The 21710-nt window shown below is 34.6% G+C and overlaps 1 protein-coding gene across 3 annotated transcripts in view; it reads left to right on the forward strand.

Annotated features, from left to right (window-relative positions):
• The window catches only part of WDR25 (WD repeat domain 25), a 57671-nt gene that overhangs the window by 20963 nt on the left and 14998 nt on the right, over positions 1-21710 (forward strand). For all 3 annotated transcript variants that reach the window (XM_056493980.1, XM_056493982.1, XM_056493981.1), the window contains 2 exons: positions 10940-11087; positions 20243-20373. In XM_056493980.1, the coding sequence (XP_056349955.1) occupies positions 10940-11087; positions 20243-20373 (279 nt within the window). The remainder of the gene's footprint in view (positions 1-10939; positions 11088-20242; positions 20374-21710) is intronic.

Consider the following 21710-nt stretch of genomic DNA (forward strand, 5'->3'; position numbering starts at 1 on the left):
AAAAGCCTTGAGAAGACCTCAGCCAAAGTTTATCCCTGCAGCCTTTAGGCTAGGTGTATTCTTCAAAGCAATTTAAAAGTATTCAGTTAAATTTAAAAAAACCTATCCAAATAAATTACCTATTTTTTCGGTGCTCTCTTGTTGTTCTGGCTAACCTGATTTCATTACAAAGTTATTTCTGTTACACAACTAAAATTTAGCATTATCTTCAGTGTCACTTAAGTAACCAAACTGCTCATTGTATTTATCAAAATATATTCTGCTCTGGGTAAGGAAAATATCTGCTCTTACTTAAAGACCTTTACTCCAAGAACTTAATCAAACAGTGGGCTTATCTTTTCTCTCCACTGCTGTTTCTGAACTGCAGGGTAAGACTATTTATGTGGAAACAAATCATGATGTTAAAGTTGTACAGCTGCCAGAGGGGGCTCTGATATTTCTTTCTCTGAAGGTGAAGAAGACTCCACCTTACTTCTAATTGTGTGATATAGCTTCAGTAAACTGTTACCACAAGCTGTCATGGGCAGCCCTGCATTATTGATTCATTTGGACATTAAAATATGTAGCCAAAGTCAAATGTGTGATAACACCTTAATTTATGCAGTTCTTAGTGTGTCAAAATTGGTGTAGTTTGTAGAGGTTGCATCTTCCAGGTCTTTTAGAGGGATGAGCAAGTGTTGTGTGTAGTGTGACTGACTCATTCATCTCCATTTGAGGTCTTGGTGCTGCAGTTTGTGCTGAAACCAGGACTAAAAGGGAGGTACCAGTACAGAGGATGCTGAGCTGACATTTCTGTCCAAGGGTGTTTGCTCTGCTGGCTCTGCTGCTGTCCCACAAGTCGTGCTGGCATTTAAAGGACTCTAAGGCAACAGGGTTCTACTTAGAGTGGTCTCGTATCAATGAAAAGCAGTGTTTCTCCAAATCTTAGAATGGGGGAAAGAATTCTGTTCTTAATATCTATTGCATCTCTGTTCCTTTGGAATCTTTTTTAAGAACAAAGGAGAACTGGGAAAACTAGCTGTCTGCCAGAATAAAAGTCAAAAGAATGATTGGTGTGCTTAGAGATCAAGATGTCTAAGTGAAGACTTTATTCTGCGAATGTCTGTAATTTTCTAGTGTCTTTTAAAATTATACATGTGGTATAAAACATTCTAACAAACAAATCTGTGCTTTGTAGAAGGAATCAACGTGTTTTGAAAGTCTAATGGTGTAATTTATTCCCCTGAAGTTTTTAGAGGAAGATAAAATGGTTTCAGGAGAATTTTCTTACTAATGATCTTTTGGTTCCAAGGAAGGAAGCTAGAATTGTGAAGATTTCACTTGCCAATGTAGAAAAAAAAAAAACTACATAAAAGTAATGAAAATAGGCATGTCAGTTTACTCACAACTTAATACTGTCAAGAAATATAACTAATAAAAAATGCTAGCAACTGTATGATGGCTGTGTTTTGAACAGTTTTATACTATGGGTCCTAACTGACATATTAGTTAAAGCTCTAATACTTATTACCAGAAACCAGGTTGCTTTTTCCCATCCCTCTGTGCCTTTGCCAACTTGATTACAGTTGACAAAGTTGATAAATTTAGATAGTTTTCAGGTTCTTCAGCATGTCTCCTCAGTTTTTGGTTTACATTCCCCTGCTGGAGTGGCAGTCATACTTTTAGAGAAATTCAGATGATATCCAAGGAACTCTGAGTTGTGTTAGGACTTCTCTTCAGTTGCCTGCTTTCCTGGAAATATTTTTAGTGGCAAGATCATCTTACTGGGCTTGTTTCAGTATTCTTTTATTTAGTGGGGGGGACCCTGTGCTGTTGGTACCATTCATTAAACAAGTAAGATATATAGCTCCTGCTGATTTTAATTGGTTTAAACTGATTTTGTAGCTTTGTAATGTGTTCTTGTCACAATACAAATGTGCTTTGTGTTACACTGTGATACTAAAAATAAATGCATATTTGAAACTTGTAACCCTCACCTCTGTTTACAAAAACAAACTTCTCTGCCAAACACACTGCACTGCAGGAAACCTTGTGTCCCTAAAACTCAAAGCTTGGTGCCATACCTTAACTAGACATTCACTGGAAATGCTACAAAACTATGAAATGGCCCATGATTGTGGTATGGAACACATTAAAAAAAAAAAAAAAAACAAAACCGGCCAACAAGCAAAATAACCCTACCCAAAACCCCCTCAATAATGGTTTTATTTTCAAGTGAGTGGAGTAATGCTCCAGCATTTAAAAATGCTCTGAAGCTTAATTTTTAAAACATGTCTTTAAAAAAACCAACCCAAATTTGAAACCCTTTTGTTTAAATAGTGATCAAAGCTATTAATTAAAGCAAGATATTGATTGATCCTTGAAGTATTATAACACTTAAAAAATAGAATGCTACTTTTATCTTCTCATTTAAAGGAGTCTAATTCATTTTTTCATTTGTTTATTAAACACAACAAACCTTATAAGTTACCATTCTGCCAAAAAAAGGAAGTATTAGATTTATTTTGATTGTTTTATTAGGTATATCTTCTTTCTCAGCAATTATATGGTAGTGACTGACTTTTGTATAAATTTTTTGCATTGTGAAATAATAGTAATATGTGCATGGAATTTATATGCCATCCAAGAGAAGAATTTCATGTGTATGTGTGACTCAGAAGCTTGGACTAATGAAGTAGAAGATTATTATATATCTGCTTCTGATGTTACTTTGTGCAAAAATCCTGAAAGAAACTGCCTGTTCAGCTTTGATAATTTTGTGAAGCCCAGGTGCTGAATGGAAACAGTTCAGTATAAACCTGTCATGATTTCAGCTCAACATGCTTGGCTACAAATATGCTATAATAAAAAGAAAAATTTACAAGGAGTTGCTGTGTCATGAAAATACTCAGAACTGCTGTTGAGTTACTTTGAAACTTTTAACTGTGTTTTCATGAAAATGTTCATACTTCTTCAGTATTTCAGTTCTTATAATAGAGATAATCATTTTAGGTAAACATTCTTTGTAAACAAACTCATCCTAATCTCTAGCTTCAGTTTTGTAAGAGCAGCAGGGCTTCCTTCTGAATAATTATATAATATTCTAGCACTTACTTACTTCAATCAAGTGTTTGAATATGTTACTAGTATCTTGCTAGTCCATATTACTGCATCCATGCATGGGTTACTTGTGAGTGTTTAGCAGCATTTCATCTGGACACCAGCTGTGTGTAGGTTCTGTGTGCAGCCTCCCTCTGAGAGGGTGGGGAAACCATGGAGGATTGAGCTTGTTTGCCCAGAAACTGCACATAATTAACAGGGAAAGAATATTGAAACCACTGAATAAGAAATAAGGTCTCAACTATCCATTTCATCTTTCTGTCTGTAATTCTAGACATGAATGACATCCAAGAAATGGGAATTCACCATAGTCCATGTTTTCTTTACTTTTTCCATTTCTGAATCAAATGGTTAAAAAAAGAGTTCTCACAGATGAGATTAGTATGTCCTGAGGACACTTTTAATACAATGGGAATATATAATTAGCAAATTCTTTAATAGAAATGTCTATGAAATATTTATATCAGTATTGTTCAGTGTCTTATTGTTACCATTTAAAAAATATGATTGACTTCTTTCTGAAGAGTTCTGTTTGTCAGTTTTGACTTTACAGACTCCTGTGGAGGCAATATTAATTATTTATATTGTCAAACTCCCAGATAGTTTGAATACTTTAAAATTATTTATGTCCTCATTTTTCCTTGATTAGATTTTCCTTGTTTTATAGGTTAACTTTTGAAGTAGGGAATCATTAGGTCTATTTAAATGAAGTGTAGTAGCTCTTGTTCTGAAAGCTTTACCAAGAATATTTCTTTATTGTATGTAATCAGATGGGCAGATCTTGCCTCAGTGATGTGGAGATTTTGTTTCATTTTTGCAGAATTCTATTTTATTTGTCTTGTCCCTCCTTTGCCAACTGAAAATGTTTTATCTTCTTCCATTAGTGTTTTCTTAAAATTATTATATAGGATGCTGGCAGCTTGAAGTGTACTTTTGATTGGGTTTTTACTTTCCTATTATTGGGAAAACCACCCAAAGGAAGCTTCACAACTAACAATTATGGAACATTCACTGGAGACAGGGCTGCTGAGTTTCTGTGGGAGGGATTTTATTTAAAATAAACCACCAAATAATTGGAAATGTATTTCATAGGCGTGGTTGGCATGAAGCTCATGTAGTGCTTGTACTTAACCTTTACTGGATTTGCTAGGATTAAAGTTTTTTGACATGTGTGCAAATCAGTTTTCATACCACTGAGTAATTTCTAGTAGTAGTGCCAGCTAGTATTCCACAGATATTATAAGTTAAAATACTTCTGCCTGAATAAAGCCCCCTACAAAATTGGAACTATCTTATGTCTAATATACTGGGCTATTTTTGGGTTTAGTTTGATTTTGTTTCTGGAGTTTTTGTTTGTTTTTGTTTTCCTTTTTTTTTGTAAAAGAGATTTTACACCTCATTAATTTAACTAATACACTTGTGATATTTTAGTATAAAATTTTTTAGGGGAAAAATAACAAATTTAGACCTTATGCTGGCTGTCTCACTAATTGAATTTATCATATTTTTCTATTTGCATTCTTGTTTCTACAGTAGTAAGGGTTGTGTAGTAAGTAATAAGCTATCCAAATACAAATTCTTATTCTCTTATTCAGATATTAAAGCAATAATAAAGTTACTTCTTCCCTTCAGATTAGTGAGGTAATTGTATTTTGAGTTACAACTGCTGCAAGAAGAAAGCTAGTGGAAATCTGTAAATGTTCAAATGACAGCATTGATATATACTTCTTACACCATGTCTAGATTAGGAAGAGGGATGTCATTTAAAATATATTCCCTAGAACACTTTAAACATTCCTAAAAGAAGTGTTCAACACATCTGAAAATGCATTAACTTTATCTAGCTATACAGAATCCTGCAGATAAACTCTTTTTTTTGGGGACAGTTGGTTTAAAAATTAAGCTGGTATGTCCAAAATGTCATCACTCATAGTTCATGAAACAGGCTGAACATCTATTTACATCCTTCATAACTGTTTGAAAATAAGTTTATTTGCACTTGAAAGTTATACACAATGTGACCTTAGCTCACAGGTTTTTTTTGAGCTTAATTTAGTTTTTCACGTGGTTTAACTGCAGGTTTAGACAAAAGAGTTCAAGTGATCTCCTTTGCAGTCCTTTCAACAAATTTTACTTTGTACTACAACAGTATTATTTAGCTCAATATTTTAAGAAGACATTTATTTAAACAAGAATAAAACATTCTAAATATTCCTGTGGTTACTTTAGGAATTTATATATATTACATGCAAGATCAGACATTTTTGTGAGTCGTGCAATGGTTGAGAGGCTTAGGCACACCTAGCAATTCTAATGCTTGGCTATTTATTGCTTCCCTTCCTGGCTGTCTCTTGTCTCAGTTCTATGAAGAAAAGAGTGTACCTGTTTATGTAGCCCTTATCCTTTTTGCTGCTGGTTAGAGATAAGGGGCACTTTTAGCTCTTGCAGTCCTGCCCAAAGCTGCACCTCATCCAAGAGGGGAATCTGGAGAAGCAGTAACAGCAGGAGATACCTTTTTATAATTTTTCCATGAGACTCTTTCTGCCCTCTGGCCCACTGATTTTCAAAGAACCTTTTAAAGTACAGATCAGAGCCTGCTTTGAAAACTAGAAAGACATTTTATGCAGATAGTTTGGGGCTTCCTTCTCTACTGTATTTGTTAGAAATTACAGTATTTAGATATTGACGAGATCGGAAAAGCAGTGTAGTTCAGGGAGCACCATTCCCTTGAATCTCTGCATGTGAGCAGATATGGCATATTATCTTTCAGACCTGAATTCAGTTCTGCAGTTAAAAAACAAAGTGAAAAACCCAATCAGTTTTATCTCCTTGAGACACATCAGGGAGCAGTGCTGTTCCAAGAAAGGGAAAGGAGAGGCTCCTGTCTTCAGCTTCAGAAGTCTGTGGAGCAGCCTGAGTGTGCTGTGGAATGGAACAGAGTCTATTCTAGTCAAAGCATAGTTATTTCTTCATGCATCCTGTAACTCAGTACTATCCCACATCATCCTTGAACAGGGCTGTTTCTTAAATGCCACTTTTATATTTATAGTAATTGAAAAGTATGAAATGATTTCTTACTGTAGTTCATTAGGAGCTGTTGACAGAGGAAGTTGGTAACACAGCTTTGCACAACTTGGCTAAACTGAGGGGGGAAGTGTTCTTTTAGTGTGGATGTTATGTTATGTTGTGGAAATGAACACATATCCATCCATGTAAAAAGTTTATAATTTTAATGCTCCAGAAATTAATTTCTTGTTTAGTATTCTTGACTGGCTCTCCTGTAGTTCCTCTATGCATGCAAATTCAAAATGCATACAACTTAATTCCTCACTTGCTTCTAACCTCTAATTTATCACAATTGAATCATTGTTCTCAGGTTCACTGTGCAATTACTGACTGCCTGCTTGAATAGATGCACCTTTCTCTTTCTAAAAGTCAGGCTGCTGGATTTTCTTTTCTGCTATCTGAATTGGAGGCAAGTGCATCATAGATAATCATAGCATGGCAATGAAAGAGATGAGCTCAGTTCCTCATTTATCAGTCTTGCTGTGCTTGATGAGTTCTCATATTATTTTGGTTACTCTTCTTATGTTACTGTGTCCTTTTTTCTGGGAATGAGTCCCTAGGTTGTATGATCAGTAAGATAAAAGTCTTTCTTTTGTGCCTTATGAGCTGGTTGACAGTGCAGCAGACCCCAGAGCTTTATTCTGTGATTGCTGTTTACTTGAGTATCAAGTGCTTACCCTCTCCTGCTTCCTGCTGTGACTTACCAAGAGAGTTTTTATCTTCAAACCAAACCTCTTTATTTTGCAAGGCTGTTTTCCTGAAAGCAGAAAATAGGATCTGGAAACATATCTATAATAAAACTCATCTTTAGTATTGTGTAGTTGCTTATGTGCTTTGTGAACTTCTATTCTCAAGGGCAAGGAGGTCTGGTTGTGTTACCTAAAATACAAGTTATGGTATCTTCATAGCATTTCTAATCTATACAGAAAAGCAAACAACTTCTGAGGTCTTTATTTCCAAATACTATAGAGAATGAGAAAGAGCAATTGAATTACACTGTGCCTCAGAGAAAGTAAAAGGAAAATTGCTTTTGTAAAGAAATCACTGGTATAATTTTGTCACTTTGCTGTTTGTACCTGCCGTTTTGGCCCCATATATTAATCCTAGCAGATAACTATGTAATCTCCATGCTTTCTATAATGGAAGAGGAAATGAAATGAAAACAATTCATGAAAAATAAATGGGAATGCAGTGTTAGAAATAGTGAAGAAGAGTAAGAAATAGTAGTGAAAGATGAACCTGTTTGCTAAACTAAAGCAAATTTTAATAAAATTGGAAAAAAATAAAATTAAACTTTTCATGATATTTTTGTGCTAGAAATGAGTATAGGCTGTTTATTTCTTTTAAATACTGTATAATTAATTAGTTAATAACTGTAGCTTTAGAGGAGGTAATATGGCAATATATGTTTTTTTTCTCATAATTGTTGCATATTTCATTGTTTTTGTTATTCTTACAATGGGAAAGGATGGACTGGTTACTGTTTCTAACATATAACATTGCTTGAATGTGTGGCAAAAAAGTATTTTCAGAGTTGCAGGATGAAATGTGTGCTTTTAAATTTTAGCTCAGTAATTAAAATCACAATGGTCATCACAAGATAAAAGAGCAACCTCAGGTTTAATAAGAATTCAGTATAGAAATAATACTGAGTTTCTGTGAGAGCTGAGTTTTGAAGTCAAGCTACAACACTTAAAGCACTTCATCTCTTGGTAAAAATAATTTCGTATAAATGTGTCTTGCTTTGGCAGATGCATAATAATCTCTAGTCTTATAATATTTGATACATGTGTTTCAATGCCTGTGAAGGAAGATATATATATATATATCAGCCTCTGTGTTTTTTAGTGCACTGTTTCCTCTGCACAAGTAATTTATTCTGTACTAAATATGATCTTTATTCGATGTAAATCTGGGATTTTATTCTACAAATCTTAATTGTAAAGGTATTTATTAGAAGGTTAATGTTTAGCAGCTTTTGGTATTTAAAGTGAAATTTTCTAAATGATTATAAGACACTCCATTTATTAAAAAAATTACCTTGAAATTCTTAAAACCATGACTTCTTAGATTATGGTGTTGTAGCCTTTCTCTTCAGCCTTAGACTGGTTTTGGAAACAAATCCTTTTTTTTGAGTTCATGTAGAGATGCCACTCAGAACAGTATGTTTGGGATCCTCTTCTGGTAAAGAGGCTGTAATTCATGTTCCTTTTTGCCAAAGAAGGCACGATTCACAGCATCAGTCACTTGAAATAGGAAGCTTTAATGACCCTAGTTCCTAGAATTTGGAAGAAGATTAGAAAGGCCTTTATTTCCACACAAGTTATTCTTGACACACTTGACTCTCAGTTGAAATTAAAACCCAGAAATACCCATCACTCTGGACAATCTGAGTCTTGGGCAGAGAGATGCAAACTCAGATGCTGAGGACTCATCCTTTTGCAACCTTTCCTTTTTTCAGTGATGGTGGCTGCCTGGTGGAGCAAGCACCAGCAGCTGAGCAGAAATTCCTCTCAAGCTTTGGACAGAGTACAGTGGAACTGTCCCACAAGTCACATTTCTTTCACTTACCACTGCTTAAGCAGTGGAAATACACAGGAATGGGGAAGTGCTTAAGAGTTTCCCTAAGGAAATGCTGACATGATGGTGGCTTTGCAGTGATCCTCTGATAGATCTGAAGGATTTTCCCTTGTAATGAAATGCAGAAGATTCTCCATTTGTGCATATACCATGGTTAACATCTCTGACACTTGAGGTGCAGACTGGTGCTTGTAACCTGGGGCTCTGTTACAGCTGAGCATTCACCAGCATGCCCAGAGAAAACTGATGAAGCTGGGTAGGAGCAGGGGGAGAAGGACTGGACTGAAGTGGGATGGTACTCCTCTAAGTGCTTGTTTAACTCTTGTTCTTTCTTCCTCAAAACCTGGTTCTGTAATTAAAAGTTTACGCTAATTGGCAGTAAACAAAGTGAATTTCCTCAGTCAAAACTACCTTGCTCATGCAACTCTGGTTCCAGAAAGCATTGCAACACCACCATTACCTGGGCAAAAAGAGCTGATGGAAAATAAGAGTGGAAAGAAATGTGTGTTACTTGGTAAATTATCCCTTGGGCATGGTCAGTAGTCTCATCCACAGAAAGTGGATCACTTGTTCCAGCTCACATAATGGAGGGAAATATGCAGCTTTAAGGATGTGCTATTTCCAATTATGTAGCTTTTTAAAATGAAACATGAACTCAGAGTGCTGTCGGACTTGCTTTACTTTACCTTTCTTGTGAAAATTGAGTTTTTGTACTTAATCTCTAAAACCTGTCAGAAAATGTTGGAAGCATGTACCACCTGTTTTTCCTTTCATCTTGATTCATTTTCATTAGCTTCCTTGTATTAAAGCCCTCCAAGACATAATTAACCCTTTTTTTGATACTGTGAAACTTCAAACAATCATTAAAACTCATTAAAAGAGAGAAACTTACTTTCAAAAGCAGTTTAATATTAGAATTTCCCTGATTTTTTAAACTTGTGATTACGGTAGAATACTAAGGGTATGGCCCTCACAGTTTCAGTCTTTACTGGCTAGTCAAGTAATTAATGATAATTGGTTGCTTTGCCTTGCAGAACTGTGCTTTGTGATAGAAGATCTTTTGATAAAGTAATTTTCTATAATGGAATATTGTCTTCTGAGTATGTATTATGTAATGATCCTGTCAGCAATTCCTTTTTGTCCAGTAAAAAGAAAATATAGTTGAAGAAAAAATATAGAATACCCAAATCTCATTTTTTTTCTCCCTGTTCACATCTAAGCTCAATAGTTACTATATTGTACAACTATAGGATACTTTATAATCTAATTTTTACTGAAGAAGAAAATTTATAAGAAAATAGTTTTGATGTTTAGCCTTCTGTCACAGAACTAATCATACTGGATTTTTATATGGGCCATTTGTCGCTAAACTTGTAATTTTATCTTAAAGCTATCACAAAAAGAGAACCATGAAAAGGATATGCTTTTAATTTTTGTCGACTATACTTGGTAACTAAAGTCAGAGTAATTGTGTTTTCTAAAATATATTACTTGGAAACAAGTACCTGTCTTTTTAAAAATTGCTTTTAAAATATGAGCCGGAGTATTTATGTTCTGAAAATGCTACTTGTTATATACTTAAATATAATTGGATAACTTCTAGGATTTTCAGAAATTCTCAGCATCAACTTAGTTCTTTCCACAAGAAAATGAAAAATGAGGGGACTTAGACCAGTCCTTAAAAATCTCCATGTAGCTGCATGATAATATTCTTATCTGCTTCCTCAGTGAAGTTAAGGTAAAATTCTACTTAAAATTACAAACTAAGAAATATGATAAAAACTCATGCATGGGCAGATGTGAAAGCTGTAATCTGTCAGGATTCTTCTTACTAGATGGAAAGCATGATGTGATGTAGACAAAAATTTAGAAGAAAAATGATTTAAAGGTAAAATGTCTTTGGATACATCCCTGCATAGATTAGGACAGCATTATAAATGGGAAAGTATAACGGGAATAGAAAGTAATGTAGACATTTCAAGAAATAACAAAAGTAATAAAAATACACTGATTTGTGGCTTGTTAATAAAATACCCTAATTCTAATCAACCATGCAATTATTTCAAACCATTTTTTACAGCTTAGCTGGTACAACTTCAGAATGCTCAACTAAAATGATTTGCTGTAGCAAATTATTATTAAAAAAAAAAAAATCGTGATTCTTTGTAAAGGTGTCCTGATCTTTCTTTTGAAGGTGTGGGATGCTGTAGATACAGGCTGCTGTTTAAAAACCTACTCCTGTCACTCCTGTGCTGTTCGGGCTGCCCGGTGGTCGTTCTGTGGAAGAAGGATCCTCAGTGGAGGCTTTGATTCCATGCTGCATTTAACAGATGTAGAAACAGGTAAAGGCCATGAAGAGTGCATTATTGCCACTTCTTTACTGTGTACAGATAACTTGGGATCTTGCTAGCCTTATTCTTTCTTCTAAAATATAGACAAATCTGTGGATGAAAGTTAGAATTCTTGAAATGCGACCTTACTTTAAAAATGTATTTTGGCAATTAAGAGTAGTTGGAAAAGTTTGAGAAAACTGAAATAGCTTGCAGTTCATGATCCCATGTAATTTTTTTCAGGTACTAAACAGATGGAATGAAATGTGTGTTTTTATGCTCTGTCACGGTCACTCATTAAAGTGTTTGAACAGCCTCTTAAGGCTGACTTCAGTAACATTTATACATATGTTTAATTTAAACATAGGCTTGTATCTCATTCTCTCTTGGGTTGAAGCTTGTGCTTGAAGTTAATTAGGTGATTTTTTCTTTTTTCTGAATAGGACCTTAATTAGGAGTATAGAAACTTAAATTCTGGTATGAAACCTTGTGACTGAACTTGTGTTGCTTTGATGCATTTTTAAATTTGATTTGGGATTTGATTGTTGTAATTTTAACAACTAATTTCCTTGATGCTGTGTCTCCTCATGTCTCCTTCACAAACTAAAGTGCTTCTGTCAGCTGTATTCCTTCTTTCCTTAATGTATGTTACCAACATACCAGCATTCACTGGGGCTGTGCATAATAGGACATCTCTGTGTGCCTGTATGAATTAGATCCAAAATGGGACCTTGTCAAGGGAAGAGATGCAACATTTTACATTTCCCACTTAGTTTAAGTGTTTAATTCCTGCAAAGGTGCAATATTTTTTGTAAGACTACAATAGAAATCCTTACAAAATTACAAGTGGTTTTTTGTCTAGGAGGATTTTCTGTTGCGTGAAACAAGAACTACATTGTATGTGAATATCTGGAAAGCAGAAGTCCTATTCAGATGAACTGGGAAAGCAGCCAAGAAAATTTTAAAATATTGTTCACATGAGGAAAAGGTTCTTTTTCATGCTTCAAGAATTTATTTTTCTCAACAATAGTTGTATTTGAATTCAGTGATGGCTGGAAAGGAGCTGTTGCAGTGTGGGAATGTAAAACATTTACAGAATACTGATGTTTTGAGAATATTCAGCTTCTTTAATGAGGAAAGGAGCTTTTTATACTTGGTGTAGTAGAACATGAGGTTAATATACCAAGTCATTAATTTGTTAGACTTCTACAGCAACCTTTCTAGTCTCACATATAACTGAATCTTTCTAATTGAAGTGCATTTACTTTTGTCTGTAATGCTTACAAATTCTATATGGAATGGCTGTCTTCATAATGGGATTTATAGGAGCTGAATAGCTTTTGTACATCTGAGTAATTTTTCCCTACTCTGGGAAAATCTCATAAAATCATAGGAAAAATTCTGAAGATACGTAATTTAAATAATATACTTTAATTTCAAACATGTCTTTGGCTTAACTATCCAATAATGGGACAGGAGTCTGGATTAAGTTGATTATAGTGATTCATTTATACTTCTCTAGGAAATGGCAATAGTAGCAAAATATATTTACTAAGTTTCAAAGCAGCTAAGTTTATAAATGGTTCTTTCCTCACTAACTCATGACTTATATAGTGTTTCTATCTACTTAAATTAATAGTATGCATAAAATGAATCCTTATGTACATTGAAATATCAGATCTTCATTATTGCCTTATTTAAAGAACACAGAATTCCTTGTAGTTCCTCTGAACTGCAGTTGTGATTGGACCTGACTTTCACACCTCATTTGGAAAAGCATGATATGATCAGAATTTTGGTCGGATTTCCTACGTATGCAAGCCAGTTTCTGAGTTCTTCCCTGTTGTAAAGTTCTTTTCATACATTTCAGTCAGTTCTGTTCAGAGAGACAGGGCAAGTGGTTTGCCTCTGGAATCCAAATCAATTTGATATAAAAAGCCTCATTTCCATTTGAAAAACACTAAGGCATCTATAAGATTTTGATTTACATTAGTTCACTGAATCATTCATTCCTCCTCACTCTTCATCAGTGCTGAGATGATTTCTTCTTTGATTAACTTCAGATAGATGCTAGAACTGTTTCTTTACAGAGGACTTTCATATACTTTTTTGGACTTCAGTCCTAATTACTTTGCATTGCTAGTGTGAACTAACTACCAGCGTGTTTAAATGTAGTAAATGCATGCCAGTGGGATTTTATAAAGAATAATGCTCTCTTTCAGGCTCTATGCTTTTGTATATTTTGTTCTCGTTTAACATCTTTCCAGTTGTTTCATAAATTCTAATCTTTCTTGTCTCTGTTTTCAGTATATGTTTTATGCATTATATCTGTGTTATAAAAATTACTACATGTCCTTCACTAAAAGAAACCTAATGGTCTATATAGAATGACTTAAAAAGTGTAAAAGATGTTGCAAATACAGCTTAGTACATGCATGGTATTGAGCTGCTGAGTTGTGTGGGGGTTTTTGTCATTTTCTGTTGGTTTTCTGTTGGGAACAGTTTCTCCCCTATTAAATTGAATTTGTAGTCTGAATTTGAAATTATTCTGGGTCTGATGAAGGCTAGTTATGATATTTCTCAAAAGAATGTATCAGCCACTTTTTAACAAATAGCACTAGAATAAATTCTTCAGGAATATTTCATTCTAAGATTGGACTTGAGTTTGGATATCCCATGTCCTAACATATTGCATCTTCTGGAGTGGTTTTATTTTTTTTCAGTCTTTATGATCTGGACAACATCAGAGTACAAGGAAACTCTGAAATCTCATTAATCATGAAACAAAACTTTTTCTGTTGGCAGAGAAATCCTGATATGAGGATAATACACATTTCTTAAATCTTATCCTACAGTTTTACACCATCAAACTTCTTTCCCTTGTCAGGTGTATTTAATGAAAGTTCTTATATATAAAGATCTAAGATACTGCATTAAGCATTAAAGATGAGCTGATAGGAATCTCAGGAAGTTCAACAAGTGCATGCATCTAGAATAGAGTAATCCTGTGCAACAGGCTGATGCTAAACTGGTTAGAAAGAAACTGCAGAAAAATACCTGAAGGTCCTGGTGCTGAATATGAATCAGCAGTGTTCTCTTGAAGCAAAGAAAGTCAGTGTCATTCCAGGCCAGATTAGGAAATTATACCAGACTCTTCTCAGAGATGTACAGTGAAAGGATACAAGGCAAAAGAACAATATAGGAGCATAGAAACTTGTTGGGTCAACTCAAGAGTTGTCAAATACTAAACCAGGCTGTTGAGAGAAGCTGTGGAGTCAAAACTTCAGTGGGCAGAGCAATCTGGACCTGATTTGAGTAGGGATTCAAAAGATCCCTGGAGGTCCCTGGAGATGACCCCTGGAGGTCCAACCTACATGATACAGAACAGGGCAAGAGAAGAATTCAAGTTAATGAGTTACAAGGAGTTCTCTTACTTGGTAAGAGATAAGACATATTGCTGTGCAAGTCTTTTTTAAATTCAGTTTTTGTAGATCATAATTTATTATCTTCAAGGGCCATCCAGTGCCTTAACACCAGGATGTGAAGCTAAGACTCTCCACAAATATGATTTTCTTTAAAGCTTTTGTACACATTCAGTATGGGTCAGACCCAAAATGTGTGTAAATTTTTGAAGAACTCAAGGTTATTCCCGAGTCATTCATGGGTGGTTCTGTGATTAGTTGCAGTTTGCATCAAGCAAGTTCAGTACTGCACTATGGAAATTCATAAATACTGGTAGATCCAAAGCCTGTGAATTTACTGCCTGTGACTGGTTAATTTTTTTTATTGTCCTATTTCATACACAGTATTTCTTTATAAAAATAAAGCCTTTTGAATGGTTTCACAAATGTGATAATAGTGCAGCAGTCTGAGAATCTCTGGTTTTGTTTTTCTCTAATAACACACAATCATTTTCTATTACTATTCAGTAACAGACAGTTCAGACACATTGAGTATAAAATAATATTACAGAGTATAAAATAGTGCTATATTCAGAGAGCACTGAAAAAATGCTTTAAAAACAGTTCTAGGTCAAATACATTTGACATTTAACTTCTTTTACATCCAGATGCAATGGAGATGCTCTACCAACTTTGGAAGGGTAATCATATTTTTAGAATTTATTTATAACTGTGTTATTTTTGGAATGCATGTTTTATTAATCAGTAGATTTTTCATTAGTCACAAATGAATTGGTATAATAGCATAGGCAGAACATTGGCTGGGTTTTTTACTATTTGCATATTGTAGATACTTTTCATTTCTTTAATATTATGACAGAGGGAATGTTCCAAGAAATTTTGGCACATTTCCTAAGTTGCCAAATGCTGCAGTTGTATTTTAGTTCATGGACTGAGCTTGCTTTCAAATATAATTTCCTCAGAGTTATAATGAGAAAGAGAGTTTCTTAATGGAACATTTTGTACCTACCAAGAGAATGGCTCAAATTTTCCTTTCTATGTATTTTTCTATTCTAATTTGATAGTCCTATAGATATAACACTGCTATTTTTAATGTACTTATATTTGTTCACATAGGAGTTTTAGTTCTCTTACCTAGACATCACCACAGGAAAGCTGTGGCATTCTTCTGTTCCTCCTTTTCTTTCCCAGTACTATTTAGAAAGTATGTTTTAATATGCAGAAGGCTTTTATATGACACCTCAGAAAAAAGCCCAGTTGATTGATATTGTTTTTGTTTACTTGTTTTTTTGGTTTTTTTTTTCATTTTGGGTGTGTGCAGGCACCTTAGATGTGAGGTCAAACGTTTCCCCCAAGATTCAGTGGTTTTATGAAATATGCTGAACATAGTTTAGAGGTCACTCTCCATCTAGGAGGTAACAGCACTTTACTTATGCTCACTGGTGTAAAGCCTTCCTGAAAAGTAATTATTTTGGGGACATTTCAAATTTAAAAGAGAAAATTATTTAATATTTCAAACATCTTCACATGCTGTGAACTTGTGAACATGTAGGGACAAAAATTAGGAAAAACAGGTAGTCAATAAAACCTTGGTTCTTGAAAAAATAATAAGGCCATTTGTAAGCACACCAAGAATGGAGAAGTAACAGACAGCATTGATTTGTTAAGAACAAATGATGTCTAATCAATCTAATGTTTTTTCTCACTATTGTGCATGAGCAGGACTGTGACTGTAATGAAATATTTTTGTATATTATTGTTTTATGTGTTTTTCCAAACACAGAGGGAAATCCATTTTGCTAAGCAAGATTGATCTTGTGTCCCTGTCACTCTCCAGCTTCACTTTTCTTTACAGATTAGAGTAAGGAAGTAAATGATTTTGAGTTATGCAGGTAGATGTGTGAACCTGAGGACCCCTAAGCATAGCACCCTGTGCTGAGTAATTGTGCAGATTTTCTGTGAAAAATTCAGAATGTTAAACACCCTTTAAAACATCTGATTTTGTCGCTGAGCAGTTTCACAGTAGGCTGCTGCATAAAGGAGCAGAAACATATATTCAAGATATTTTTAAAGATTTTTTTCCATGTTGTGTGTGTTACTATTATGCTACTGGCAAGCCTTTAATGCTTGGAGAATTGAATTAAAGCCTTTAAATAACATAAAGCACATTGCAAAAGATATAGTAGATATTGTTACTGAAATTAAGAAAATATAGGATTTAGTGAAACATTTGATTTCTGCTTTAGAATAACAACCCCTTATAAAGGAGAATGATATGTGGTATGGATTTTCCCTCAATTAGCCAAAGATATTTTCAAAAGACCTAATTTTCTAGTCTGTGAGTTGGTTATGCTGCCTTTAGGAACTAAAATACAATAAATATATACACAATAAAGATATATACTTATAAATAAATATATACACTATATATATATATATAAATATATACACAATAAAGATATATACAAGCTTGCTGTTATGGGTAAGGGGGTCTTCTCCTCAAAGGCCTCCTTTTGCAATATATAAAATAAGGGCCCCTGAAGGTGAATATTTCATTTTAGTAAACTGAGTAATTGTAGAGAAAAAAAAGATTTCTAGAAAGGTGGAGGAAGATCTATAGCAAACACTGAACCTGAATTTCCCAAGATATGGGGTAGGTTCCATCATAGCAGGATTACAGCCTGGAAAGAATAAATTCTGCTCATAGTAGTATAACACACTAAGCAAAGTTTGTACAGAAAAAGGCTAAGAGTTGAGTTCATTATCTGAAATTACCTGAATTACATTAGCTAATATGCTCAATGTCATCTTTTTCATTGACCTGTTCCATCTCTCAGATGGATATTTTTCCTAAATTTCTGAGTTCTGACAGTAAGAGTGTTTCCTTTCTCTAACACCTTTTGAGTTTGCTAACTGCTGCTGTTCATCCTGTCTACATTCCAGTCTTGCTTATTTTCTGTGACATGACAGTAGAATGGAATCCATGTATACATCTAATAACACCAAACTCTTCAGAACACTGTGCACTCAATTTCCAAAAAGAGATGTTTGATGGAATTTCACTTTGGGGAGACAACAAGAGAGCTTTACTTTCAGCTCAGGAGATCCTCAGCTTTTAGGATTAATTTATTGTGATTGTTTCTGACTTAAATAAAAAAAATGGTTAATATCTGCATCAAATTGTAAGGTAGCAGCTTAAAATAAGAAAATGAATGATGTTAAAGAGTGTAGAGGTAAATAAGATGCTCAGGTTGTTTGCATTATTTTTATTTGTTATTACACTTTAATGTAGAATTCATGACACTGAGATTATTGTGGTTTAATTATGTTAGTGACTGTCACTGAGAGCTTTTGGATAAATTGCAGCCTCTAGAAGACAAGAAAAGAGCAAATTCAGTGCCCATTTCTCCTTCAAATGGGGAGACAAAGTAGGGAATTAGAGTGTTTTAGTTTCTGAAGAAAATATCAGGCAAATGATTAAATTGCTTGGAAACAATTTGGAATGAGATTGAAAAATTGACTAATTAATAACAAATTTTGTTAAATCAGTCTTTCTGTGGAAAAGGTAACTGATCTTGTAGTTAGTAGATGAAATGCATCTTGAACTAAATGCACATCTTTTTTGCCTGTGTTTTACTTGACTTTCTCCTGTCTTAGGCTAGAGAGCAAAAGTATTTACTAAAGAAAAGGCAATTTTGAGAAATCTTGTGGAGGTAAACACACAGCAAAGCCACTGTTTGCTGAAAGCTTAAATGAGGAGTTCCACTGAATCAGTTATGGATATGTCTAATGCCATTTGGACAGCACACTTTGTGGAGAACAGTGATCACTTGATGTGTCTTTTATAAAGCTGTGTGACAGGATTAGTAGGTAGGCTGCATTTTTCCTAAATTCTGGCTGCAGTCCCATTGAAACTTGTTGGTTAGACTCCCAGGGCTTTTATTAGTCTGGGAACTAGTAAGAAACCAATTCCTTTGGGAGCAAAGTGCTGTTAAACTGAGTACTGAGCCTCTCAAGTGCTGTGGGTGAGAGCAAGATGCCTGTGTATGTGGCTTTTGTAAAGCCCTCCCAAATGATGCCTGGTAGTGGTGTACATTAGAGCAATATCTTGTTGCTCCTATAACTGATGATTTTAATACTTCCTTCCCTGTTGAGTCCTTTTTTTTTTTTTTTTTTTTTCCCTGTAGCTGTTGGGGTTCTGAAAGCTCCCATGGCAAGAGATAGCCAAAGATATGACTTGTGGAGAAAATCTCTGCTGCCCTTATGACTTTTTTGGTCCTTTTGGGAAGGAACTCATGGACAAAATTAAATGTTTCACTTAGTGGTGGCAGAGAGACCCTTTAGATCTTGCACTGGCAATCAGTGGAGAGTAATTTTAAAAAAGGACAAAAATCTCCTACAAATACCAGAATTCACATAGAACAACACTCACCCCTCCTTTAGGCTCTCTGTAATATTTTTCCTGTCTTTTCCCTTCATGAGCATGTGTAATGAAGTAAAACCTTTTTCTTTTTTAAACTGAATAAAGAAATAATTTTACAAGTCTTAGCCTATTGACTGTGTAAGTTGAGTTCAGCAGATAAGGGAAATGGAATTGATGATGAAATCAAATAAATTGGCCCCAGAGAATGAAATGAGTATAAAAAAATCCGTGTGAATGATTTTCAGTATTGTACACCTAACTGCAAGAGTTTACATCTGTCAGTAATGTTTTTAGCTGAAAGTATTTTCAGTTGTTTAAAAAAGCCTGTTTTAAGATAACCCTCACTTGCATAAAATGCAAATTAAAGAATATTTTAAGAAGATTTTATCATAGTATTTTAAAGGAATTTTTTGTTCTACTTCTGCAGTACCTCCTTCACTGCTGCTTACAGTAGTAACTTTATTTAAAGTAGATCTTTATATAGGATATGTAGAATATAAATCACAGTTGTTATTGTGAAAGTGAGCAGATATATTTATCTTGTTCCATACTGCTGTTCCAAAAATTTTATTTCAGTGAATGTACAGTAATATCATAAATTCGTTAGGAGGAAAGGAAGCAGTGAACTGTGGAAAAGTCCTATAGATGAATCTAGCTGAATTCTGTTGTGTTCCAAAGTGCAGGCAATCCAATTGATACTAACCACAGGATCCTGTGGAGATTAGTGTTCACAATTAAATGTTGGCAACAGTGTATCCATGGGAACAGCTATTGCTTCATATGGTGCTTTGCAAATTATTTCCTAATTTCAAGATGAAGTTTCACTCCTACCCTCACAGAGAGTTAAGTAAACAACTTAGGAGTTGTAATAAAGATTTGGACATGGTATTTGTGTACAGACAATGTTTTGTTCTAGATATTTTTGTCTCACTGAAAACAAAAAAACAAACAAACAAAAAAAAAAGGCTGTGGCTTCTCTGTAGGGAAACCAACCATTAGATTTGTGGATTTCTTCCTGGCTATTGTCTGAACTGTGACCTCAGTGGAGCTGCTTTCCTTAGTGTGGGAGCAACTTGTTGTGTCCTTTCAGTAGGAAGCAGTCAGTGGTGCAGAGGCCCATGAGCAGGAGCAATTTCAAGTGGATAGACATTAGTGAGTTGTCTTTTATTTTCATTAAATTAGACTAGTCCCAGGTATTTGAAATGTGTTACTATAAGCATATTCACTTTAAGCAACCCTGATATTTCTGAAACTAAGTTGAAATGAATAAATTATTTAATTTTCTGTTCAAATTTTAATCTCTGCTTGTCACTTGATTTTAGGGAAGCAGATATTTAGCAGCAAAACAGAATTTAGGATCAGTGCACTGAAGTTCCACCCTACAGAGTCAAATGTTTTCATTTGTGGAGGGTTCAGCCCAGAAGTTAAAGCATGGGATTTAAGGACTTCTAAGGTAAAGGAAATATTTTTTTCTCTTTCAGAGTGTTTCCTAGGTTGTGTGTGCTGTGTGTTACTACAGTGCTAGATGTACTTCCTGGTCTTTCATGAAAATGTTATTCTGAAGTCTTTTGCATTTGTCACTGTGTTCCTATTTGTTGTTATGAACCTCTGTAATGTGTTTTAAATGCTGTGAAGAACATTGTATGGAAAAATATTATTTTTTTTCTTTCTGTAGATATAAGTAACACCTGTTTGAATTAAGCAAAACAAATAGCTCACTTAAGGATTGTGAAAAACAAGGAAGCAGTACAGCAAATTTGCTCTTCAATTTCTTACATTTGGGTCAGGATGTGTATGCCTGTACCTTTTGTGTAGAAGCCAGGAGCAATTTTTACATTCATGAAGGGCCACAGATGACTCTGCTTTTACTTTGTCATAAACCACAAATAACAATTCAGAGCTCAGGTAAGACCAGAGCTGTACTCTGCCAGTGGAAGTGTAAGGTAAGCAACATCCTAATGCACAGAACAGCTCAAAGAGAAGCAGGAAATGTAAAGTGAGTAGTTCTTTGTTTTCCTTTGGATTTCTCTGTGGGTAGATCTTACTCATCATAGTTTGCCATGTTTGCTCTTGAGGACAGCAAAAGGGGCCTGAAAAGGATAAGACAACATAGCCACACTTTGTCTGTGTTGTCCTAAGAATAATAGGTGACAGATATAGGGAGATGCATTTCAGGTATGAGGGCTCTAATGGGAGAGCTCTGAAATCATTGTGAGAGTTGCTCTATCAAGTTCCTGTGCTGCAATTGCATTTGTCACTGATGTTTAAGGAAAGAATTTAATTATGTAGGATCTCTACCATGTGAATAGGTTCTTAAAAGGAAAACATTAGTAAATACATATTGAGACTGCCACATCTGAGGCTACTCTGAAAATAAAAATACTGTGAATTTCAGAGTTACAGTGTTAGTATGAAAACCTTTGTAAAAGTGAATGGGATTTATTGCATCCATCATACTTGTATGATGGCTAGTTTTCATCCATGGGCATGTGAATAGATTCTCAAAGCACAGGTCTATGAAGGAAGATGGTTCTAATTTTAAGTTGCAAAATATAAGTGCATTTAATAAAAAATACCTATGTAACTTTTAAAAAAGGAAATTAGATTTTCTATTTTAACTGTTCCCCCTGACAGGGAACTGAAGAAGAAAGACTAATAGAAGTCTTTTCTCCTGAAGAGCAGGATCAGTGGTTTCATGGCATGGAAATGACATAGAGAATACAGTTTTTCTTTATTGAGATTTCTTTATGATGGATTTTGCACCTGTGCAAAATATCTTTGAGCGACTAT

Source organism: Oenanthe melanoleuca, chromosome 5 (genome assembly GCF_029582105.1).
Source record: "Oenanthe melanoleuca isolate GR-GAL-2019-014 chromosome 5, OMel1.0, whole genome shotgun sequence".
NCBI classification, from domain to species: domain Eukaryota; kingdom Metazoa; phylum Chordata; class Aves; order Passeriformes; family Muscicapidae; genus Oenanthe; species Oenanthe melanoleuca.